This window comes from Columba livia, chromosome 4, assembly GCF_036013475.1.
Source record: "Columba livia isolate bColLiv1 breed racing homer chromosome 4, bColLiv1.pat.W.v2, whole genome shotgun sequence".
NCBI lineage: Eukaryota > Metazoa > Chordata > Aves > Columbiformes > Columbidae > Columba > Columba livia.
In genome coordinates this window covers 66756084-66782611 of record NC_088605.1, presented here as the reverse complement: position 1 = coordinate 66782611, position 26528 = coordinate 66756084, and the positions used below count along the sequence as shown (strand labels likewise).

General features: G+C 39.2%; 1 protein-coding gene across 8 annotated transcripts in view; it reads right to left on the bottom strand.

The window, feature by feature from the left end:
* TNIP3 (TNFAIP3 interacting protein 3) overlaps positions 1-26528 on the bottom strand; it is a 70051-nt gene that overhangs the window by 7087 nt on the left and 36436 nt on the right. For 7 of the 8 annotated variants that reach the window (XR_002423901.2, XM_021298630.2, XM_021298623.2 and 4 more), the window contains 9 exons: positions 24204-24290; positions 22464-22553; positions 21279-21344; positions 20257-20388; positions 16601-16729; positions 11391-11507; positions 8269-8394; positions 5383-5541; positions 2104-2164 (listed from right to left, as the gene is read on the bottom strand). Coding sequence is in view for 7 of the 8 variants with exons in the window: in XM_021298630.2 (XP_021154305.2) it covers positions 2104-2164; positions 5383-5541; positions 8269-8394; positions 11391-11507; positions 16601-16729; positions 20257-20388; positions 21279-21344; positions 22464-22553; positions 24204-24290 (967 nt within the window). In the remaining variant the exon portion in view is untranslated. Of the gene's footprint in view, positions 1-2103; positions 2165-5382; positions 5542-8268; positions 8395-11390; positions 11508-16600; positions 16730-20256; positions 20389-21278; positions 21345-22463; positions 22554-24203; positions 24291-24433; positions 24589-26528 lie in introns of those variants that run through there. The other variant, XM_065062167.1, reaches the window with a different exon arrangement.

Sequence of the window (26528 nt, the reverse complement as noted above, 5' to 3'; positions counted from 1 at the left end):
CCCAGTGTCAAAAGAAAATTTGTTCAGCTAAGGAAAATTTAAAAGGTTTTCCCTAGAAGCACCAATCTACTGAAATAGAATTTCTAAAGGAAACTGCCTCATGGCTGGGAGTTGCTGCATGATGATTTGTTTTTCTATAATGAAGGCCTAACTCAGAAGAGATAAGATTTATTGGTGAGTTTATGCCCTACTGAGGAAATGAAAGATGAGAAATTAGACTCAGAAATGTTGCTACACATAGTAGCTCATTTAAACCCACCATTGTAATTAGCACTCAGACAAAATAGGACAAAAAAATTGGAAAGAAGATCAAGAGTATTTTCAACACATATTCTTAGTGTTTCTATTCTTCAAACTTTTCTCAAAATTATTTCCTTAAATGTTGATTTTATATAGGTGACTATATCAAATACATAAACCCAGGCTAGTGCGCTTTGATAGTAGAAGCTAGACTTCTCTATGATTGATGGCTAATAAAATAATCTTTGTTTTATCAGCCAAATTAAAAAGAACAAGAGCCCTGAAGATGTTAAAGCAGACATCCTACACACAGCACTATGATGAGACTAGCTGAAAATTCCTCTTTATGGGAACTGAAGAAAAAAGGGAAAGGAAAACTCTCTAAGTGTTCTACTTACTGTCTCACTGAGAGGAGGTATTTGAATATCCTGGACAAGAAACAATAATAAAAAGACAGAGCATGGATTTTAAGAACAGTTTTTTTCCAGGGAGACAGAAGTCAAGTCATATAAGCAAGCAGGCTAGAAGAAGAATTTTCTGTTCTTCAGAGCCTCTTGTACTGCCCTGGATCACAGCTGCAGTTGGTGGCCGGACACATTTTGTTTACTATTATAAACATCCTCTCTGTATTCTCTGGTGCAATAAATCACTTTAAGTGGGAGGAACTATAAAATTAATCTCCTCTCTTGCAGTCACATCACTACTTTCCCTATGACCACATCAGAACCCTACAAACAGTTGCCATGCAATTATGGGAAGCTCATCCTCCCTTTTGGGAAGATATGTTCCTCAACCTCCCCTCTCTTCTGTGTGAATGTGGACAACAATAAACAATGGAAGAGCACCTCTGCAGCCATCTTCTTCTTCTAGATGCTACGAAACAGCTTTGATGATGAGCCCCTGCCAGCCTATATGGTACCCACTCACACTGAAATGACAGACACGTGAAGCACACACACTCCTGTTGTGCACAGCAGCAAGCTTTGCTGGTCCCCTTGTGCAGAGAAGGATGATGTATCATTCATCTGAGATGGTATCTCTACAAATGGGCCAGCAGACTTGAGAACAGAACAAATACAAAACTTCAGGTGCCAGAATCCTCAACCACTTTTGAAGGGAAAGGGGTAGTTTAGGGGAGTTTCCAAAAGAGAAGATCCAGAGAGGCAGATTTCCACCCAGAACAACTTTCTTTCTTCCCTGTGCTCTCTGGTGTCTATCTTTCGAGTGGTCTGAACTAAGTACTTCAAAACACCCAAGAGCTTGGCATGGATTCAACTCCAGGCACAGGTATTAAATACTCCTCCTGCTTTCCGAAAGAGAGTTTGCACTCACACTTCAGCAACTAATTAACTTTGTGCATTTAAATGGTTTTATTTTCAGACCTGGCACCTTAAACTATCAGAGCAGATCAAGCATAGCAATGGGTATTTTGCCTTTAAAGTGAAACAACATCCTAAAGCCTGTACTTTCTTATCAAGGACTTCTAAAGTCTGCCCCATCTTGGCCCTCAGGTTCACCATTTCATTAAATTTAGTCTTAGCTGGAGCAATAGAAGCTCCAAGGACAACTCTGAGGATATATTTTCTTCAGGACTCTTAGTAGGTGTTTAATGAGGTAAATGTGTGATCTTATAGTGTGTAATGGAGACATTTTATGAATTGCAATGAAGCTGAAAACCATAATGTAGATGATATTACATTAGAAACCTCATCTGTGTTGCACATACATCAGCCTCGGCTCTCTGAGGCAAAGCTGTCACATAAGCACTCTACAGATAAATAGTAAAGTTTATTCCACATCCCTCAAAGGCCCTCATTTTTAAAAAGTACATTTAAAATACGCTCTGTACAGCTGTTGTCTTACCATTTGCCTTGTGCTGCACATCTGGCGGAAACTGGTCAGGAACATACCACTGATAGTCTGGCTGCACAGAACAATAAAACATTATTACAGCAATATGGACTTCATAGACACTTCAAACAAAAGAACAGTGACATGTTAGAAATATAATTGTGCTGTAAAGTTTTTACTAGTCATACAAAAGTAGTTTACAAAAAAAATTTCTTATATTTAGCTTTATATTTCCACTGATTGAGTCTTTCAGCTTGCTTCCTTTTTTATGGCATGTGGTTTAGATGCTGCACTCGTCAGAAATATTGGTGTAAAACCTTGCTAGATCCCACAAATCAAAACAAACATTAACAGAAACAAAACAGATTTTAGAAGAGCTTTATAATACACTGTGGCAAAGGAATTAAGCACACTGCAAGATATTAGCCGACATCACATTTTTAACTGGCTCCATCCTCTGTACTAAAGAAGCCCAGAGAAACATGGTACACATCAATCTGACAGGTGAAACAGTTCTAGTTTGAACACGTATAACACACGTAATATGTTTCAGTGTGATAGGAATAACCCATTTAATAAAGTTCTCTCCCCTCCTCCCTTCCCCACAGGTTAGCATTAGTGTTACAATTACATTAGTTGTTATTGCATAACTTCCTGAAAATACTGTGGGGTAGGAAAACTCCACATCTTTCTTATGAGAGAAAGTATTGGGAAGGTTGTGTCCACACAAACATAATTTTGTCCAGGGAAATCCTGGAAGAAAGAATTACTGCATTACAGTTTATACCACACACAGTGGTAAATGAATAGCAAAATACCACTATAGAAAACAATTTTGGGACCAGACAGTTCCGTTGAAGTTGTATTAAACTGTCTATGTGGTTTGAATAGCACATGCAAGCCTGCCAAATTCCAGGTAATTACTGCCACAAATTAGTTAAACTGGGGAAATAATTACTGTTTTGCAGAAATTACTCTGACAAAATCCTGAGTAGTCCCAAGGAACATCTTACAGATTTCAACTTGTGGGAAAGAAATTTCATTGACTTCTAAAGAAGCCTTGCCTAAATTAAGATGGCAGGATGAAGCTGTAGATACAGAAAACAGATTTAACTTTTATGTATGCTGTCATCCATAGTTACATAGCAGTAACCACTATCATATGCTGTCAGGGAAAAAAGGAACTGTCCTATATTCACTGAAATTATACCATCCACAGGAATTCTTAACTAATTCTGTGCTTGTGAGCTAACAAAATAGGCTTTGATACAAAGCAAGACACTGCTTTACTGTAAGCACAGGTGGCTTTTCATCTGATGGCTCAAAATATATTTATTTGCATTGTTTTTTTTGAGTTTCCATTGAATTTTCTGCTCTCTGATCAACTCTTTCACAGGCGCTTACACTATGCAAACTTGAAAAAATTTCAGAGACTAGTGTGTATTTCATATCAGACTAAGCAAAATGCTTTGACTAACAATGTAAAAAGGAACAAAAAGTAGCAAAATATAACAAGAATGAAAAAGCAAAAGCATAGACTAAACACACAGGATTACGTATGTTAACTCAGGACACTCATTAAATTCTAACACCTCTCTTCATTGCTAGCAAATTGCTCAGGGAGGTATCAAAAGCTCAGAGCAGCAATGCTGCACTCACAGAGAAAGAATTTAAAAGAAAACTCAGAATGAAACTGGGAGTTACAAAGCAACCAGTCAAACTCACCCCAGCACTCTGGCAGGAATGGCAAAGTTGTAAACCTGGTGATACCTCACAGAATTAGAAACCCAGATGATGAAAGTTCAGGGAGAAGAGCCAAATAATCTGGGACAGTGTCCAAATTGCCATGAAAAACATTGTGCAATACTTGCAACTGATAAATAGGCAGATAAGCACACTCATGTGTGCTTAATGGAAATTACTTGTTTGACCACAGCTTTTCCGGTGGATTTCTGCAGTCTGAAAGCATTTTGCAAATTCAGCTATAATGTCTCTAATAATTAACATCTTTCGATATGCAACAGCTTTAGAGCCAGAAACAGATACTGTGTATTTAGAATGACATCCACCATGTTTAAATGCATTCTCACTAGATTTGAACAAGCACAGCCCACTTAGATGCGCTTCAAAAATATTCTTTGAAGCGTTATTTTTCTTGAAGCAGATAACTCTGCCTCACATAGCCTGCCCTAGTGCAAAGTTATTCTTCTTCGTGCTGAGGAAGACAGAACCCTGTTGTGTGCCAGGAAAAAAAGGTATTCCTAAAACATTCACAGCCAGAGTGTCTCAGCCTCAGTAGAACCTTATCCTTCATGTAATCCCGTTTCACAGCAGAGTACCAGAGGGAAGATACTACTCAGTACAAGCAACAGCACCTGGAATTTCACACTTGCAGGTTAATAGCAGCACTGCGTAACCTGTTGATACTTTGTCTGCCCACCCCAGAGTGCATACAGGGAATGTGAGATTGTGCAGTCTGTCTACAGTAGGATTGTCTGACTGTAGGACAGTTATATTACCTACGAATGCAGAGGCTGCAAGTAGAGAAGGAAAGGCGTTTTCCAAAGACAAGGCCAAAGGAAGAAATACCCAGTGTAAGACATGGAAATAAGACATATAAATCAATATGCTTTCCTGGACGCAATAAAGGGAAGTGACCAGAATAATGCTGACCACAGTCAGTTTCTCATTTTTGCCACTATCATGGATGTTGAAGGCCCAGAAGTGGGGTCCAGAGAGTATATCCAATTTATGAACTTGGGTTACTATATAACTAGATAGGCCTCTGAATATGTGTCATGGAAGTCAAGTAACCTAAGAAATTAGTGAGAGTCCAATCAACCAACCTTATTTTTTTAACTAAGGAATGACCATCAGTATCATTGAAAACAAATGTATAATAATCCCTTTTTTATTCTTAGTGATAGTATAAGTAAATAACATTTGCCAAAGTAAATTTAAAATATATGAGAACATATACAACTCATCAACCATGTATTTAAATTCCTGCAATTTTTCCTCTGTGAGCACAGGCTTCTGTTGGTTATGCACTGATTTGCAGATAGCCAGGTAAGAGAGACTGTACAGAGATCAGGAAGACTGTTCCAGACCTAAGGCTAATTCTAAAACCAGTACAAAAATCTTTATATGGAACTGATAATGAACTGGGAAACAACAGATTTATTTACTGGTGAGGATGGCACTGTGACAGCACCATGTTATTCTCCTGTGGTCATGATGCTGTGAGAAAAACCAGTGCCCTTGTGAAACAGGAGACAGTGAACACCTTACCGAGTGCTGCTGCTGCTCATGGGGCCTACGAGATGCTGGGTGTGCTTGAGGATCTTGATAGGGAAGAACGAGTCCACAGCTCCCATAATTAACACACGGTGAAAGAAAGAGCGAAGGTGGGTAGCTGAGCCTCTCAGACTGTACTGGGAGGTCTTTTGTCTGTTAAAAAATAAGAAAAGCAAGAAGAAATTCGTTAATAGTGGGAGATTATGAGCAGCAGAATATTCATGTACAAATTCATCAGTAAAAAGTAACAGGGAAGAAACCCTCCTCTCTCAGCATGTGTCGTAATGCTACTCATTTAGCTCCATCAGACTGTTCAGGATTTAAAAATATATTTAAGAAAGCTGACTTATGCCATGCCAGAGTCTTGACACTTTTTATGTGAATAAATAGTAGTTTCAAGATACAGCAAGCACTTTTCTGGGCGTTTTCTACATTCAAGAAACATTTTCGTGACACATAGTTGTTTTCAGTAGTTTGAAATAGAACTACATGGACAGGCACTTGCATAACAAGAAAAATTCATAATTTTGGCAAAGGACCAAAGTTGACGGCCTCAAGATTTGCATCTGCCTTTTCTTTGACCTTCTGTCTCCCAGCAGCCAATGGGAACTTGCCTGAGGACAGAGCAAGGAAGGGTAGAAGAAGCGTCACAACTAAATAATTTGACTTAAGAAAACAAACCGATAAATATTCTATATGGCTCCTCTCACATTTAAAATCCTTCACAGGCTCTGTTTAATCAAATCCCAAGCCAGGAAAAGACAAACAAGATTTCCAGTGTAAATTCCCAGCGCACCAACTACTCGGCAGTGACTGCCTGTGTGTGTGGTGGTAGAGGCAAGGCAGCCTTCTGTGAAAAAGGAGGAATTGCACAGCATCAAATGCCGTGGAGCAGCTGAGGCACTGCAAATTCACACCCTGCTTGTTCTCTCTCTTCTGCCCATAGCCACAGATAATCTGTAGAACAAATTTCGGTCAGCAACTGCCGTTAAACGTGCACAGAGGATAGCTAAAAAGCCTGCTGCTGAGCCTCCTTATGCAGGTGAGCCTCGGGCACAACTCCAGCATCCTCCATCTCCACAAGAACACACCAACAAGTCCCAGCATCTGTCCTGCTGCTAATTTCCAGTTACAGAGCTGCTTCTCTGGCAGGCTAAGAGAGGAGGAAGAAAGGAAGAAGGGCACTTGTTCTCAAGATGTAAAGAGCTCAAACCCTTCAGCTCTTCTCACCATATCTTCTGCCAGTGGCTTTGGTGACTGACAAACAGAAGGAGGTGCCAGAAGTGGTAAGAAATGGAGATAATGCCTCAGTGCATCTGAGGACCAGCATTTCCGTGACATCCAACAAACAGGCACAGGAAAATAAAAGCATATCAGCTGCTCTAACTGCCTTTCTAGTTGTTCTTTTGCTTTCAAAGAAGTATTAATCTATGCAGAAATGAAATATTCAGCCTAATAAATCAACTCCTCAAAAGCTGTATCCAAAGCTGTTCCTGTCAATGAAATGTAGGTACAGTCAAATCGTATATACACATTACACAGCACTTGTACAGCCCTTTGGGTATGTTGTACATGTGCATTGCAGTTGGCATTTCTCCTGATCTAGAGCAGCTGGTGAGGAGTGGGAAAGGCCTTTTAGCCCCATTTTTAGTCCTGCTCTCTACTGTCACTGCTGTGAGGGGTTCTCATGGAGTGCATTGACCAGTTGGAGTTGTTTAAGAAATTCTGTCTTTCATAGTCTCTAGACAATGCAAAAATATAGAGGAAGAAGGCATCTTTGAGTACTCTATCCCCTACAAAAAAAATTCTTTACCTTATTGAACAACACAGGAGTGGGCTGGTGGGTGGAGGAAATATACCTACAGGTTGCTGTATGCAATACTAACCGATTTGTCGAGGTATTTCTACAAGACTGGGATGTCCTGAGTGGCAATCATGGCATTCCCTCTTGTACCGCTATTTGTGTACTTGCAACGTTTCCAAGTAGCCTTAAAGCACTGACTAGCCTGAGGCTCTACTGCAGCAGTGCCTGGTGTCAGCCAGGATGCTCAACCTGCACTGCACTCCAGCTGAAGGTGATGGGAGAGAGGGGCCCTTGTCAGCACCTGGACTCTGATCCTGTTGCAAGACCCTACTAGTTTCGATGCATGGGTTGGTTGAGAATAAGTCAGTACTGAAATTTCTGCTTCACAATGTTGGAGGGCACAATAAATCATCACAGAACACTTTGGGAATCAGTTGTTCTCTTAAAACATTGCACAATTTTGTCAAGACAGAAAACCTCAAAATTACATCATTTTTAAAGGGTATTGAGAAAGCTCAGAGTTTTGCACGCCGTGATTTTGCTTTGGCTTCCTGAATGTCTGTGAACAGAATCCTGACACTACTGCAATGAGATAAAAAGGATGTCGCAACAAAAAAACCATTACAGAGGCTGCTCAGCTAATTTGGATGGAGACAAGTTATTTTTTTTTCCTCAGTGATATTAGCATTACTCTGTAATCCCAAAGCAGAAGTCAGAATTCATTACAGAAGCTTTTTATTTCAAAAGCTGGTTTGATGTTACAACTCTCACATCAAGTGCCAGTGAAACAACCAACAATCTTCTGGATTTGTTTTTGGTTCCCCTTCCATTTCAGAACATGTTTGAAGAGTTTTTGCAATAAACACTCCCTTCATCTTCTTAATTTGGAAGTAGTCTCTAATCATTTCTCGTCTTCTTACTGCATTGCTTCAGAATGATTTCACCCCAGGTGGTGACCTCATATAAAATCCAATGTCAATTAATGGAAGCTAGAAAGCCTTGAGTTGTGTGGAAAGTGAGAAAATAAACATAAAATACATATGTGCCAGCAATGGAAGCTTTCTTTTGATTCATACCTGACAGTTTAGTTTACTCAGTTGAGACTGTAATCTCTCATTTATTTTCTGCAATTCTTCTTTCTCCTCATTAAGTCGTTCTCTGTCAGATCTCTCCTTTCTGAAGTCTTCTTCATATATTTGTACCTGCAATCATTATGATCGAGTATGTGAAATTCAGCAGAGGCACAATGGAAATTTTCATCCACTTTGTTGTTTGGTTGTTTTTTAAACACTGGCCAAGTAGTAGGGTACTTTGCAAAAGGATCCCTTCTCTTTACAGTCCTGCAATTAAAAGCTTCCCTCATCTTTTTAACACCAATAAAAAGTGACAAGCAATGGCTATTCTCCAATGGCACCTGTCAGTCAAAACAGTCCACACCTTCAGTATTTATAGACCCTTGTAATTTAAAAAGCTGCCTGGCAGACATCAGTTTTAAATATTCTTATAAATAAGATAGCAAATACTAAACATATAAATCTTTTAAAGTGATAAACAGTAGTAGAACATTTTACTAACACCTTTTTCCAATTTTCTTTTCAATTATGAGCACTTTAATCTCCCCTCTGTACCTTGGATGCAAGGAGTTAGCATCTGGTGGAGATGGCAGGTGCTGGCACAACATGAAAAACTGTCTTGTAGCATGCAGTCTGACAGACATTATCACCTTATTCAACCTAACGATGAGCCAATATGATCAAATAATATCCTGACTTTTTATAGCCTATCAAATACCAATGTGACGAGACTGACTTTAAGCCTTCTTTGCTTTACATTTTTCCATAATTGTCTGCAGCTTTATCCTACCCACTGTGCTTGTTGTCTAACTAAGATGTGGCCCAAAGCACTATTCTGTGCAGAAGAAGTGAGAGTATTTAGAGTCATGGTCACATATGAATGACCAGAAGACTGGGACTTGTCAGTATGGTCAAGGAATTTAGACCTTGGCTGGAGCACTGTGAAAAAAAAACAAAAAAAAAAAAACAAAACAAAACCAAAAACCACTGTAGGAGGCTATTGTGCCCCAAATGTTAGAAACTACATGTGGAAAAAAATAATTAGCCCATCTACCTCTTGTCTGCAGTACAGGACTCAAATTCATCCTCTCAAACTGCAGCCCAAAGAGTCTACCCACTGCAGTTTAGAAGCAGAGGGAAACGTTATATACACAATTCAAACTGAAAATATAGAGGTTTGACCCTGTCCCTGAAAGATAAGCTGCCTTCCAAATACTGAAGGATGCAATGGCTTAGCTCTTATGTCACCAGGAATCATAGTGCTTCATCCCATTAAAAAAATACCTGACCACCAGAAGCACAGGCAGCAAGTACACAGATTCAGAAGCAAACCACAAATCTGTAAATTAATTGGTATTAAGCTGACAGGCTTTGTTCTTTAGCGAATGGGCAGGCATCCAGCTGGTAAGAAGCTGAAGGTTGATGGTACTTCTACTGACAAATAACAGCAAAAGCACATTGGGGTTGGAACCACCACCAGAACTTTCAGAGGTCCTTTCCTGTCCTCTCAATTGGTCACTAAATCTCACCAAAGAACTTCCATGCTGTGGGTCATACCCTGTTCATCATACAGATGCCGTTTTCTTTTGCTGGCAGCAGCACTATGACTTCACAGGACTAGAGAATTGTTAATGCCTCAGGAGAAGAAAAAAAGTCAACACAGGGTTCTACAAATTATTTTCACAACTTACCTGTCACAGCTATTCCTGAATAACACTCTGTAAAATGAACAAAGACTCTGCGTGGCTACATGGGCACTCAGCTCCACAGCCTGTGCCTAAAGGAGACATGAGCACCCCTGACCCTCTGAAGCAGAGGCAAAGCTGTCGTTTGCAGAAATCCAGGTCTCTTGCATCCCTGTCCACCTCTATGCTTCTCCCTTCAGTATTTCCTCATTCCTTCTCTCCTGATTCCCTCTCTGCTGTCCCACCTCCCTCCCGCTTCCCAGCTGTACGATCTGCTGAAGCTGCAAGAGAACCAACATTTTCACAGTTTTGCTGTTTTCTCAGTTGCCTTGAGAAAGAGGGGGACACCTTCCAAGGAATTAATGCCTTCATCTCTCCTGCAGTGGCCAGCGATGGGCTGATGACAGCCAAGCTCTAATGAGACTCTGTCACGCCGCTGTTTGTCCCAAGAGTCCCTTCTCCATACAGTTAAAGCCTTCTGCTCCACTTTGTGCAGAAGGAAGTCTGGGCTCACTCTACTAATTTATACAACTAGAAAAAGACATTCATAAAATGGTTATCCCATGAGTATTCCGGAAAAAAATAAATGGTTTACTCTATTTTATTGTGTAGAATGAAATAATTCATTACTGTACAATCTAGTGCAGGATTTTATTCTCCAGCATGTGGCAAGCATTACATTCGAGAACAAAATCTGGCTCCACTGTCAAACGTGACAGAAACAAGTATTTTATTCCCACTGAATAAAATTCCCATTTTGATCACATCCATTTGTGTGTCAATAACATTAACCCTAACACTGTCCAGAATGACAGATCTAAAAGGTAAAATGATCTGAAAAGTATTGTGTTTTTAAACAGATTTTTTCATATGGAAAGAAAAAGAGCGCACAAAGCACTTGAATTGCACAGAATGAAGATTAAGAATAATAAATACACTTCTCTATAGTGGCTGCTATGCAGGTTACAGATTCAATATTTTGCCTCATGCTTTGAACAACTGCAATGCCAACACATTGGTTTTCCAAGACCAGGATTCTTAGATAATTCACTACAATTTCAACTTCTAAGAAGAAAGGAGAAGACAACACAGGCAACAGATTTGTCAGTAACTCATGAAGTTTGGCGTTACCTCTAGATGAAATTCATCCCCTAGCAGAGAGCTGACGGGACATCTCTCCAAGAGTCCCAAGAGCCATTCTACTGCTTCAAGTCCTACACAAGGTCTTTTTCCAGTCCTCTGCAAGGACTCAGTTTCACTTTGTGGATGTTGCTGTGATGACAGCATCTTAGGAAACATCATTTGAACAGGCCACAGCTCAAGCGGTTCTTCCTTTCAAAAGCTCTATGTTATATCAAGTCTACCAGGCATGGTTCTTAGGGGACAGGGCAAAATTGTGCTGCATGAAATCCATCCAGTCTGAATTCTGGCTGTTCTCACCTGCTGTCTGAGAACTTCAAGTTGGATTTTCATGTCCTCAAGGCTGTTCGTGTCATTCTTCTCTGAAGGAGTCCCAAGAACAGGTGAGTGCTGCTTTTTCAACACATCCAGAAGGGCCTGAAATGTCAAATATCAAAATTAGTAAACAGAGATTCACTACATCAAAAAAGTCTCTTCAATGTATTAAACTGTTTTCTCTCTAAATAAACAGATTAGATTGAGTCACAAACTTATGGACCAAGTTGCAGTTGCTTCAACTATGTACATTAGATATAAAACCCATGAATAGCATATATTCATGACCAGGTCCAAATTTTCAAAGCGCCCACACTACATACAAGAATTTGAGACAATGTTGTTTAGAGGACTGTGCTTTTACTTATAACTATAAACAACATTTACCTGTGGAAATCACAGCTGCAAATCTCATTCATATACACCATTTCTCTGTGCAAATCAGAATTTGGGAAAACAAAGACAGGAGTCTAAACTCAGCTGAGGCCAAAAGCAAGAAAACCAAAAACCCAGGAACATAAAAGCAATATTCAAACATGGGCTAAAAATGTGTCTATAGTAAAGTCAGGCTGACACATTTTTGCAATAAGTGTGCAAATTTCTTCAACTGAAACTGAAGTAAAACCTCCAGCCAAGAGGAAGTAAAGTAGTCTCTAAGGCTCGTCACTAGAGGGAGTTATGAATACACACACTACACTGATAATGCTCTTACTCATTTTTCAGTCAAATTCTGCCATAGTTCTTAGCAGATTTTATTTACTTCTAGCAGTATCACACAGCTCTTCCTTGGACTGGAAAAAAATTTTAAATCACTCTTACACTCTGTCTATGACCACATGGTACACATATGGTATATTCTATTTTTAGACTATTCAGTACTTTTCAGTGTCTTTTACATAATATATGGACTCAGTTAACATCTCCCCCTTGCTGGCCACACTCCATTCATGTCATAAGGGAAGGAGACAAGATAATTTGGAGGGGGAAGAGGCAGAGGAGGAAGTGGCCAAGCAGGAAAACTAGTATCTAAAGTAACCCAAGGACTAGCACATTGCAGTGCTCTGCACAAATAGTAAAGTAAATAATCTAAACACGTTGCACCTTGGCATTTAAGTTGGCCATGGATCGCCAGCAGCAGCAAGAATCAGTGAAGTCTGACAGTATCGCGGTACGTATGATACATTCCCTGGCTGACTGCAGCCCAGATCCTTTCCCAGGTGCGTGGTTTGCTAGGTATACTACTCTTCCCCCTGCCCACATGGGATACATCTCAATCTCGCTGACAAGGACAGAGTTACGAGACTCATCTGGAACGCAGGGGACCTCTGGATGTCCAAGAACCTGCTCAGCACTGAGCCAGGGAGATCAAGTTGCTCAGGGCCTGTCAACTGAGTATTGAGCACCTCCAAGGGGGATGATTCCACAGCCTCTTCAGGCAACCTCTTCTAACACTTGACCACTCTTGAAAGAAAGTGCTTCAGATGCCCCAACTCAAAGATAACTGGATGCCCTGCTTCCTTCACAACATACCATTTTCCCAGTCATCCGCTGCACCCACTTTTCATACATGTCTGTCTTCTGCTAAAGCTCCTTCACTAGAGTGGGTGTATCTTACTGATCATGGCCACGGTGATGTTACCAAATGGTAACCTGTCTTTACAGCTGAGGTATGTATATGCACAAGCTGTTGATGAGGCTCTTGATTCTTGAACAAATGGCACTATATTGACTGTTTTTCTTCGTATAATGATACAGACCTATTAGGTATTTGGGCAGTCCTTCAGGTTTTTTTGTTTATTCGGGGTGGTTTTTTGAGGATGTTCTACATCTTACAATTGTGGAGGGGGAAAAAAAAAAAAAAAAGAAATCTAGAAAATTTGATCTTCAAAAGGTTAAGAGTAGAGAAAAATAAGGTGAGCATTTTTTTTTTTTAACCACATTTGGAAACAATATTGAAAGAAAACAGAGCACAAATAAAGCTCAATTGGTTTAGGGTCATACTAAAACCAGATCAAAATCTTTAAGGAAAGATTGTAAGAGACATTTTGAGAAGTTCTAGGTATGGGGAAAAAAGTAAAATTCTGTAATGTTGCTATTAGATCAACAGCAAATTATTGAGAATTATATCATTATAGGAGACTTGAGGTTCCAAGTATAAAATGAAAACTAAGCACTACTAAAGCTAATAACTCAAAGATGTAACAGGAATATTTTTCTTTCAAAATTCCCATCACACTGACCTGACAAAAGGTGGGGCTGTTTCAGAGTCATTTATGGAAGAAATGAAGATACTACTGTTCCCTGTATTTAAAAGACAAATGGGAATAACATGATCATGAGACACTTCAAATTAAAAGTAAATAAGCTATTTTAAATAGGTAACTAGGATGCTAAACTTCAAATGAGCAAATCTGAGAAATAACAAACAACTTCTAAGCACCTTCTGCAATGTCCTGTATGCAATTTTTGAAGATCTTTTGGCTATTCTGACTTCATCAAAATTCAAAGTACTAGACAACCAACCAACCAATCCACTCAAGCCCCTGGAAAATAATATCTCAAGGAAGATGAAAAAAAATGTTTAGGAAAAGGCTTGGTGGGCAGCTAGATTAGTAACTTCTAGAAGAAAAATTAAAATGCCTTTAGGAACTGGAGAATGGATTTAATCCCAAGAAAAGCTATCACTTTTGGTAGCTTTTAGATGACAGCACCGCGTAAGCAAGACAGTCACACTGAGCTGTATGTTGCAAAACTATGCAAAATATATACATCTATAATATAAAATAGATACATATAACCATATTTTTTCACTATACACATGAGTAGAAGGAGGAAGGCATTACACAGGAAAGCAAGACTGAAGACAGTATTTCCAATAAGAAGGATAACACAGAGCACTGTGGCAGTGGCAGGATGGCTGACAGCAAGGAAAACTTACAGATGAGAAAGAACTCACAGCTCACTGAGTTAAACTCAGCTTAACTTAATTTGGTGTTAAATAACATTCATTCAGAAGTACTGCGATCTGAAAACTGAAATTCCAAGACAAGCAGCACAGAGTTTTTCTTAAATTTTCAACATCAAAAATGGGACTGTATGACTGAAAAGTAACTAACTTGGTTTCCGAAGCTGTGAAAAGAATAAGTAGTCCATGCAGCTAGAAACCTCTGGATCTAACCTGAAGAGTGTGCCAGGCTTGGGAGGAAATTTTGAACAGAATTGCCTTACAGATATGAGAAATGAGATGAAGTAAAGCGCTCTTCAACACAATGTCTTTCATAAAAACAAAAAACAAAAAAAAAAAACCCTCTCAACATTAGAGCTTCTTATTAACTGATTATTTCAATATCAGTTGAGATGACACTGCAGCAAAGTTATGAAATAAGTCAGAAATTTGGCTTGAACTATATGGCAAAGGAGGAAACAGCCACAGGAAAGACAACATTCTTGGGAAATGGCATTGCAAACTATTATGGTATTGCAACATCACTTTCATGCTGCAGACATCAAAGTAAGATCAATCAGACGCTATACTTTAGCCACTCTGGATGTCAGGATCAAAGTTAAATGAAGCCAAAAGTTAGAATATTAATGTACTTAAAGTAAAAAGGTTATTGTACTTAGAAACAAGTAGTAAAGTCTTCCATAAACTGAGAACTAAAGAGTTTAAAATGACTGAGATGAAAACCATTAATATTAGCAGGCAGAGTTGTATTTTATAAGACCTAAAGACCCGGGTCAGCTTAGCTAAACTGTCCTCCAGTGAAAGTATGACTACTCACTGTAGCTATAGGGGAAGAACAAGTGCCCCTGAGAGCAACCATATTTTCACTAGAGGACAGTTCTGCTTCACAGAGAGGACAGACCTGCTTCACACGAGATGTGAAGAACTGTTCAACAGCAGATCTGTTCAACACAGCTACCAAAAGAGTAAATGAATGTCATCTGCCCAGAATAAATTCAGCCTAATTGAAACAGATTAAAGTATCTAAAGAAAGAAGGGTCACAGTTCCAGAACAGCCTTCCAACAGAAGCACAGTAGAAGGAGCTTAATTATTTTTAAGGAAATATTTTATTTTGGAGAATTTGTAAGAACTTCAATACACTGAATATGCAATAGCAGGAAACTAGACTTAAAAGGGCACAGAGAGTCCCCTCCAGTCTTACCTGCGTTCAGGATAGGAGATTTGAAGAATGCAAATATGTGGAAAAATCAATAAAGTATTGCTCATGGGAAAATATGTTACATTAAATTGATGTTTCATTGAAAAATATGGTCTGTTTACCCCCCGTCTTTGTTACAACCACATGGTAAGATAGGACAGCAAAATAAAACATTGAAATTAGTTTTTTACAAACAGAGCCTCAAAAGAAAGTTACACTAAGGCTTTGAACAAATCTTGTCAATGAATTTCAAAAAGAGCTAGAGATCATACATTCTGTCATATTTTTTAATATAGCAATGTTACTTTTTTGCCTTGACTTTTGCACATAATGGCCCAATAGATTGTGTATCACTTCAAGTTACACAGCAATAGTCACTGCAGTGCATTTCCTCAGGAAGTGTTTGTGGTTCACCATGAAATACAAAATTGCTAGAAAACACCCACTGTTTTATGTGATCTTTGATTAAACAAAGTTACATTTATTACTTTCCCTTGGCTGAAAAAAAAAAAAATCCCATTTATCTATTTTATGGCAATTTCCTCAATGACACATATATACACAAACATATGTATAAATATGTATGTACGTAAAAAGTAAGACAGGAGCATGTCTTCTGAGAAGACACCATTATTCTCAAACACAGAATATATGTAAAACAACAGGTTTTAGACTGATTTTTTTTTAATCATAATGTTTGGCTGGATGCACATGAAAGCATCTTTGTGTCATTTCCCTTTTGTTGTAAGGAGGGAGAACGTAGGAGAGCTTAGATATGACACACAGGTTTCACAGGAGAAGCCAAAGAGTCTTTTAATTTTCCCCTTTAGAACACAACCCTGAAGAACAGCATGCACAGGTATTAGCTAAAGTAAGTGCTTGCTTGTATCCCCAGTTCCCTAATGGTGCCACAAGCTTGCTCCTGTGAACAGGTTGTTCTCCCAGGGCAACTGGTAGTGCCACTGCTTGGCAACAGAGACCCTGGGAATTAAAGGAAGAGGTCATGGTCAGTGGCTCCTTTTCGTTCATACCTTATTGAGACGACTTATTTCACACTCATAGTGTTCTTTCTTTCTGATCATTGAGGCATTCTTCTGCTTCAGAATCTTGTTCTCTTCCTTCATTTCATGAAGGGCTTCACTAAGGACCTTTGTTTCTTTCTGGGATGCAAAAATACAGATAAATGCTGCTGAAATGCAGATGGAACCATTTTTCAAAAACAATTTTCAGCGTATCTGTTGTCTGGCAGATGTGTTGCATTTTTGTTGTCCCAAACACAGCTGGGAAGGAAGGCAACAGGAAGGCAGATGGTTAGTAAAACCCAGATATGATAAAGTCTTTTGAAATTATTTTGACCATTCACCATATGACAAGACAGAGACAACATACCACACTAAATCCCTACTCTTTACAGTCTGCAGTTGCACAAAGGCGTGAGAAAGCTGGCAGGCCAAGCAGATTGGTACCATACAGATAATCATCCCAAACCTGCACTGCTCTCACGTACTCATAGTGTAAAGCCAGGGCTAAACACCATTGAAGCCCCAGCTGTGCCCAGTGTCATACAACATTAAAGACAAAATCAGATCTCGGCATCACGGTCTGAGGGCTTTTTCCACAACATGAGAGGTTAAGGCAGGTCTCAGCTTGTTCAAGAATTACCAAGCTACCAACCAAGGCTAAAAAATACACCGTCTTTGACCCCATCACAGTTGTTGACTTGAGCTTGACCCTCCCTAGTGTGTGTGCCTACACTGTTGCCACTGCAGCAAACTACTTGCAAAAAGACTTACACATTAGTCTTTCAAGACAGTAATATAGGAATTACTAGGACAGATTTGACAAACTTTGCCAAGTTTAATTCTCTTTTTCTATTGCTTTCAGCCGGGCTACGTTCAATTTACAGTGAAGGGAGCTAAGATTCAAATGAGATCATGAAGCAAGTGGCATCGTGTAAGTTTCCCTCCCTTCTCTCCCAGGTTAATGCACTCCTCCCTAGCCCACTTTTGTCAGATTGTCTTAGACAAAAGCTGTTTAGACACATGAAACAGAACGGCTTCTTCTACAATTGAAAAAAAAAAGAGTATTTAAAAAATTCTTCTGCAGCTCCTTTATGGGATTAAAAAATGAGATCCAACAATCACACTCCCAGGCCACGATATGAATGTTATTTTCTGTGCAACAAGCATACCCCTTGTGCAGCCAGCTACTCTGGGCATTTACTGTTCAGGCCCATGAGAAGTGCATCCCTGTGTGCTAACTGAGCCACTGAAAAACATCCTCTTACATGTGAGGTAGTTTTATTTTCCTTCGTTCTAGGTTAGTTAGAACATTTCATTTTCTCCCCAAACTAGGCAAGATTAGCAAAGTATCTGCATTAAATATAGGAACTCACCCAGAGAGCTAGCTCAGGCTGGCATGAGCATGTATGTTTTCCAATACTGGAGAAAAACAAAATACTGAAATTCATATAGGCTATTAGCTATGTTCTTCTCTCCACCTTTGCAACCCCCTTTTCCAAAATCCTAACACACATTCTCTTTCTTGGAGGCTGACACCTTGGGGATCATGGCCATTTACAACATTTCCAGTTTGTTCAGGTTTCTGAACTACCTTAATTTGTACATCTCATTGCTTCTTATTTGACAAGGAATCTCAGATGTCATGGCACCAAGACTTTCCAGTGACTAGGCTGATCTTCGATTACTGTCTCTGGGTACACACCCATGGCTAGAAAGAACAAAAATAATTAAATCTCCCAAACAGTCAGTATACCTCTGTGGGCCTTGGAGGACACAGGGACAGGTAAGGTTCGCAACATTATCATTCTGTGAGAGTCACACCTCTTCATGCATTAAAAAGCAAATGAAATGGCTCTGTAAGATAGCAGCAGCATGTAATCTGTTTAGGATTGTTTGGTGCTGCTGCTTTTCCTGAATGGCTCAGCAAAGTACCCAGAGAACTGCCACTCTGAGTAAACAAATTTAAATGGTACTGTCAGGATGTTGGACTAGATAAGTGAGTAGAGAATAAACATCTTTTTACTTTGCTCTGATGGTTGCTCTATACATGTATTGCAGCTCCCTGACTAGAGGGGGGTAAGAAAAAGATTTAAAAAATAAAAAGGTTGCTATCTTTCAGGAAAATAAAAAAATACATATATACACACATGTATATATATATAAAACGAATGCAGATATGAAGAACATTAGTTGCTGTAGGAAATAAATAAATAAACAAACAACACATAAAGCCCTAAACCCCTAACCATAATAGATCTGTCATTCTGGGCCACTTCCACATCTGCTGAACTGTTTTTTCTTCATCCTGCCCCATGGTCGCTATAGTGTTACTCAAGTTAGCACGGCTGCTGACATGCGTGTTAGAATCTACATTGATTCAAAATTCTCTGCTTTTAGCAGCTACACCTGTAAAGGTGCAGATCTGCATCCCTGCATGACATCCAAAACATACATACTGCTCATCCTTTCCTTTTCAAAATGGTAGCCAGGGCCATTTTTCATATGTTAAAGGGCAAGCAGTAAAAACCTTAGCAATATGAATAGGAAGATGTATTGTCTTGCATTGACTCCACACTCAGCAAATATAGGCAGTGATTCAGCAAGTACATAATGACGTTTTACTTTAAAACATCTAAACTGTCCTAGTGGTTGAAAATCAAGCATGTGCTGAGCTAAGACCATATTATAACTGATAAGCAAGTAAGATGAATGTCCTGTTTATGAAGATTTTAAGGTTTTTGCATTTCTTTTCCTGCAGCAGCTAATGCACATTTAATCTGAGTTCAGAAGTGATACAATTGCCACTTGTTTTCAGGTTTGTTTCATGTTATCTGTAGAGGAGCCCAACCTCGACTGTCAGAGCACCATCCAGAAACTCTTCCATGAGGTCAGGAAGTACATGACACCATGAAACAGAATGAGAATAGGAGGTGTTACACTTTGTGGTTCTTGTGAAATGGGGTACAAGTTTTGTGTATACATTGGGCATATACATGCTGATCAATCGGACTGGTGGTTTTACTGTGCTGGGAATTCTGGTTAGGGATCTAACTTTAGATGTGAATGCCACACAAGAGCCAGTGCCTAAGGAGTCCCAAGAGAGGTGCCCAACCACTCTCAGGGTGAGGCAAACACTGCTTGAGAGCAGCTGATTAGCCAATACTGAGTAAATTGCCAATATTTACCGGGAGCTGAGATAACCAGTCTATATTATCAATACCAAAACATGGGTGTCTGGAGCTGAATTCATTCCTGCAAGTATTTATTGCCAAACATTTTGTGTAACATCTGCAATGATGTTCCTATTCCATTTCAAATCACTGCAGCATTTTCGTTCACAAAGAAATTCACCCCGAACTGAACAGTAAAGGAGGAAATCTCTGCACTATTCATATCAATCTGCTCTTTACTCCCCTGCACACACTAATGCTGTGTTCTCTGCCAATTTCTATGGAAATGACTGTCTCCCTATACATAAGTTCTCTCTGATCAGACAGAAGAACAGCCACTGCCTTGGGTTTGATATTGAAGAACACCCAACACCACAATCTCATCACCCAGCTATGCAACAGCCCATGCCATGCCACTCAAAAAAAGAGAAAGAGGAAAAGCAAGGCAGCCTTCAGCCCTGAGCACAAACAGGGTAACAACATGCACCCTCCTACCGTGTCCTGCAGTGGCCTTTCTCTGCCCAGGACTCGCAGCCTCTCATTTTCTGGATGCTGTCGATGTCTCTCTTCCTCCAGCTCACCGACTCTCCTCTCTGACATGTCCAGTTTTGTTTTCATTTCTGCCAGCTGAAAAGCAAGGAACAGACTGTGGTGGGCTGACTGGGGATCCTGAAAGGCACAGCACCCAAAGGTGCTTTCAAATCCTTTTGGCTTTCAGCAGATTTGCATAAAGGTGTGAATCTGATCAGGTGTAAGGTTCACAGCTACTGACTTCCCTCTTCTTCCCTGCAAGTTCTCCTGATGTGTCTGCAGTGGAGACTTTTAATGATCCTGGGCAAGCTGTCTGTTGGCGTTAACCCAGCTGGCTCTAGCATTGATTTGCCACCAAAGGGCAGCTACCACGGGTCTGTGCCTCCATACCAGTTCTCCATTTTAGTGTTCTTTTTGTTTCCTTCTGAAGTGTGGACTCCTGCAATGCTGCACATCCAAACAATCTAGCCAGAAGCATAAAACAGTCCCACATTAACTAAGAAAGAGCCATTTGAATTCTTCTTCAATTTGGGGAAAGAAAAAAAAAAAAATTGAATAAACAATCCGGCTCTCAGTAGAGTTTACCGGAAAATAGTAGAGAGGAAAATTTCCTGATAAGAGTGACATGAGGTCACTTTGCAAATATCCTTTTCATAGAAGGAAACAGGAGATGAGAAGTGTCAGTCAATGAACCAACTTGGGTTTTGGAACAGCAGGCAAAATTGTAAGCAGCCAGCTTCACTATGTAGCTGATAATAACGCGTGGAGCAAAGATACCACACAGCCACAAGCAAGAATGAAAGCTATGCCAATAGAATCTTGACCAAAAAAAAAAAAAGAAAAAATGGTATTTATTTACAATTTTTTTAAATTAAAAGCTTTTGTACAGAGAAGTTTCTCAAAAGCAAAAAAGGCTCTCTGGTTATAGAAGGAAGCATTCATGGAGGGTTTATTCATACTACAATAGAAATAGTCAACATTGTTACCTGTTTTTCATAAAGCTGTTTCATATTTCTGAATTGATGATCCCATTGCTTGTTCACCTCCAGAAGCTGTAATTATCAGGAAGCCACAATAAATAACTCTTAATTCAACATTGACAACAAGTAAAAAAAATAGACTGGCATTCTAATCATCTAGCTATGAGTGTTCACAACCTTCTCATTATCTGGCCAGCTCATATCACAAAAAGCAAGTTTAAGTTTTGGGAAGCTTTACAGCCCATCTGCCAGTGCTTTGGTATTTCAGTTAAAGTGCATGAACATTCGGGAGCTCACATTCAGGAAACAAGCAAATACACAATAAGCTACAGGTGAATCGTTTGCAACACTATACAAATCCCAAGCTGCAACTCCTAAATGGCCAAGGACTTCCTGGATAGCTTGCTTCAAGTTACATAAGCGTATTTCCAATTAGAAGCTCTCTGACTTCAAACAAGTGAATTGGAGACTCCTATTAACCACAATTACTACTGGGTGCAAGCCCCACTTATCTTTCTCAGTATCACTAAACCAAGCAAGTATATACATGCAGGACCAGGAATATTGGCTGACACTACGCATGCAAGTGGCAGGAGTGAAGTCAATGTGCATGCATTTTTATTGGAGAAAGCCAAATATGCCCCTCTGAAGCATTTTGCTTTGTATAATATAGGGTCACTCTTTAGGATGCTCAGCCAAAGAACAGCTTCCAGTTTGCTGCTTCCTGGGACAAAGACACTACTGGCTACTACTCCCGATGGTTCCTTGGCCTTTACAGTAGTGGTCATTAAGAAAGTTTGCCCTTTGTACCATATAAATCTCTGCTCTTCTAGATTCTTAGCCACCTTACAAAAAGTCATCATCTGTTCTCAGGAATAGTTCTCCAAATACAACTCTGCCTAGCTTGGTAGAGAGAAGTAAGACTATAGGAATTAGATTAACCATAACACTAAGTGCTTGCACACACCACACTACGAAGAAATACAAAGCAGAAAGTCTCCACATAGAAATTTTCTCACAAAAACACAGGACAATGTCTTGCTGGACTGGCAGGTGAAACCAATTGCAGTGTAAACACAGTGTAACAGTGATAATATATTCAATGATTTCCTGCCCCAGACATATTACTGATATTGTAATGTTTGCCTTAGAAGTTATAACTACCTAGGTTAAGGGTAAATTTAAGATTACCTCTCGTCTCTGTCTTTCCAGTGAGAGGATCTGTCGTTCCAGTGAACTGGCTGATATAGTCTTCTTTTTAGTCACTAGTATGTGCCTTGACTGGAGAAAATATATCTTCAAAAATGAATGCTTTAAGCATCCTCTCTTCAAGTCAAGATTATCACATAAAACTCCCATCCACCCTGCCATGTGCATGTAAAGAAACTGAAACAGCAACATTGCACTTGCATTTCAGTACCTTTACACCTGCTGATAGCAGATTCTGAATCGCACATCCGCTTTAACCCAGTTTAATCTGTATTTTAATTGAAGCATTATGCAAACAGACACTAAAATGTACAAAATTATATCCATTTGTACCGTCTGAGACATAAAAGACAAAATAGGATTTTAATTATCTTACAGATGGTAATACAAACAAGCTGTACAAACCACAAAAGTTAAGCATAAGCAGGAGTGGGCATAAGTAATTCCCTTAATTTACAAGAACTAGAATAATTAGTAGTATTGCCCCTGGTAAGTGTTTGCAAGCCCAAGGCAATAAACTCTAGCACAATGTGTTCAAAACAAGCAATACAGTAAACAACTAGGTCATTTAGAGAAATTAGGAAATCACCCTGCAATTGTTCAATTTTTTAAAGTGTGGAGTTTTGTCCATGCAGGATGACAGCAGCTAAACCCTCATTTTTATAATGGTAGTTTCATATATCACAATTTCCAGTAAGTTTCTATGGATTCTCATGAGAACAAGTATGTGCTCTATTTTTTATGTTTTTATCTATATCAAGAGAACTGTACTGCACAAAATATATATATTCATAAAAATGAAACAACTATCTGTTCTGATATGTGGTCAGAGATTTTTTCTGTTCCCCTGTTCTGAATTTTCAACCAACATATGAGAAGCCATAGAATAAAAGTGTGAGCCCTTCTGAGATCTTAAATCTCCTGAAATAAATTTTTCTTCATCTAGAGAATTTAGTGCCAAACACTAATGAAGAAGATCAAATAACAGTTTTGTTGTGCCTTTTCACAGGCAGAACTCCTGATCACTTATTTGCCCCTTGGCCAGTCCTGCCAGGCTCTAATGTGGAGCACTTGACTTCTATGCCAGAAAACACTTACTTAATCCCTCTCCCTGTAGAAGTTCATGAACATGTTTAACCTGAAGTATCTGAAGCAATGGAGCTAATAATTTGCTGAATTTCTTCAGGATATGGGCCTGGGGCATATATTTAAGTGTATGAAGAGTCCTAATAAAGTCAACACGACAACTCAAAAACTGAACAGCTATAGATACATTTGGCACCAACTATCACAGAATCACAGAATGTTAGGGATTGGAAAACCCAAATCCTGGTCATGCAAGTTTTTGGGTCACTCAAATTAAGCAGTTTCTACCTTTTGTAAAATAACAAATTTAAATGACTTTTTTAAAAGGTCCTTATTAAATATATATATATATATATATATATAAAATAAAATAAAGTATTATTAAAAAAATACTTTTAGGAGGGAAAAAAAACGCACTAAGGGAGGTTTTCTTTCTAAGAATGCCATATCCAAAAATATTTCTAACATTTCCTTCTACTTCTAAACGGCATAAAGCATTCAGACAAACCTACTGGAACAGACACGCTTTCCCATTAATTGTCCATCTACAAAGTGACAAGCACAATACCGGCACCAGCTCACGGCATTCCTGTTAATCAGACAACACTTGAGAGGACAGCTGAAACAGTCACTTACTTCTAGTGGGTCTGCTGGGGCTTCCATGTCACTTACATCTGCCCATGCACATCCAGAATGGCCTTGAACATTTGTTTCTCCACAGATCTTTGGAAGAAAAATAGCAATGAAACAGATATTTTACATAGGCTAAAGGAGTGGGAGGATCACATTCAGACCCAGAAGATCCGCAAGCACTGCCTGTGGAAGCAGCCAAGGCTCAGAATAGGTGGTGGAATTCTGATTTTAACCTTTTCCTCCTTCCTGGTGGGGGCTTTCCAACAGAGTTGAAGGACACTGCCTATGACTAACATGCCGGGCAAGGCAGTACTCTGCCTAATGTGCATGTAAATCACAGTCAACCAGCCTGTTCACCCCGTGGGAGGAAGTTGCATGTACAAGGGAAGGAAGGGTACACTTTTTCAGTAAATAAGTGGACAGGGTTTTCTACCCTTGCTTCCAGTTGTAAAAACGGTCTTACGTAAGTATGACAAGTATTAAGTGACTGTAAGACAATGGGAACTATCATGACTGAAATATTAGTGAGTCATGCTTAGAAAAGAGTAACAGTGAAGTCTGTTAACAGCTATGGGGAAGAGCACACCCATACAAACGCCAAGATGTTTAGGGGAAAACCATAATTGGAAAATTAATTTACTTTCCCTGAAGAAAAGCTGTCCAAAACTGTAGAATGACAGGTGTTTTTATTATTCTCCTAAGGACCTGGTATTTGCAGTTACGTACCTTTTCTAAGCATAGATCTATATTCAAGCTACTCAAGGCTTCTTCACTTGAATAGGCAAGGTATCAAACACTTCAAACTTGTCTTAGTTTCCCATTTGGAAAAAGTGGTTAACATTACCAAGTTAAACTCACAGGAAAGATTAACAAAGAAAAAGCTTCCACAGACTTCAAATACAAAGTCAGGGTGAAATAGAAAAGCACACAATATTGTCATCTTCAGTCTTGGAATTCTAAACAATGAGGAATTTGAAAAGGAAACATGAAAGAAAAGTACATTTTTCCTTATTGTGGAAAGATCCATGGGTCTAAGGTTTTTTTGGTAGAGGACGCGTATTTGATTTTCAAGGAACAGAATTAAAGCCAGGCCATGAAAAATCAAAACAAAATAATATAAATAAGTGAGAGATCTTTCAAATTAAAAAAAAAAAAAAAAAAAAAAATTTAAACAAAGTAAAGTAATCCTGTGAAATCCTGGAATTCAACAACCACATTCCAATCTCTGGTTCATCATGTGTGACTAAGCAACTCCTGTTTTGAAATAAATAAATAAATAAATAAATAGGAAAGAAAGCTACTGTTTTATAATATTTACATATGAAATATATCCTCCCTACCCTGATGTTCTTTTTTATTTTTGCATGGTTTATGGAGCAGATGGAAAAGTTGTGGGGTATAAAGAGACAAATTTTTAAAAATGTTATTTTAATAAAGACATTTTTGATTCTGCATAAGAGTTATCCTACCCGTCAAAAAATAAAAACAATTCACCTGTACCTACGTCAAAACTAGTCTTTGAACAAATATCCCTTTCAGGTACAGCATTGGTTTAAAGAAGGAAGATCTTCTGGCTGGTAACACAGCAGTGCATTTCTTGACATTTCTGCAGTGATTAATTCTTTGCAAGAAATACAAGCCAGTAACTGTCAGGCAATGAAACAAAGTAAAGCTCTGTAGCACCTGAGCAAGGTTAAGTGAAAGGGGAAGGTCATCCTCGGGGAAACAGACACGCGAGAAGCCCAGCTTCCAAAATGAATAAACACACTGTGCTACCTGAGAGAATGTAATAGCAACAGTTAAACTGTATAATCCCCATAGTGGAGAAAGAAGAGGAAGCACCACGCATTTTTAAAAATTAGACCAAGTATTACATTATTATTAAAAGTTTATGTCAAATCAAAGCTTACATTTGATTACTTCAAAGCCTTTTGCAAAAGTAGGCAATAACCCTATTATAGACAAAGGGAAACACACCAACTGAATGCCTTTATGAAAGGTGCCATTTATAGGGATTTTAGCTAGTTGCACTATTGCTCCTTTCCACCCTCATCCACCCCACCTCTTGTGATGCTGTGAGACATCTGGGGAGACCTGGAGAAAAAGTGAAGCTCCAGGAAGAACAGAGACTGGAACAGCAACAGTCTCTCCACATCTCCCCTTTTCCACGCCAAACTGACCTGCACATTCATCCATTTTCACTCTCCGTGAGCCCACCATAGCGACCAAGCAGCCACAGCCATTACCCTTTCCCACACTAGGGCTACGCACAACAAACAGCAAAACTTGAGTCAAAACTCTGAAATACCTGCTGTGTGTATGCAGTTT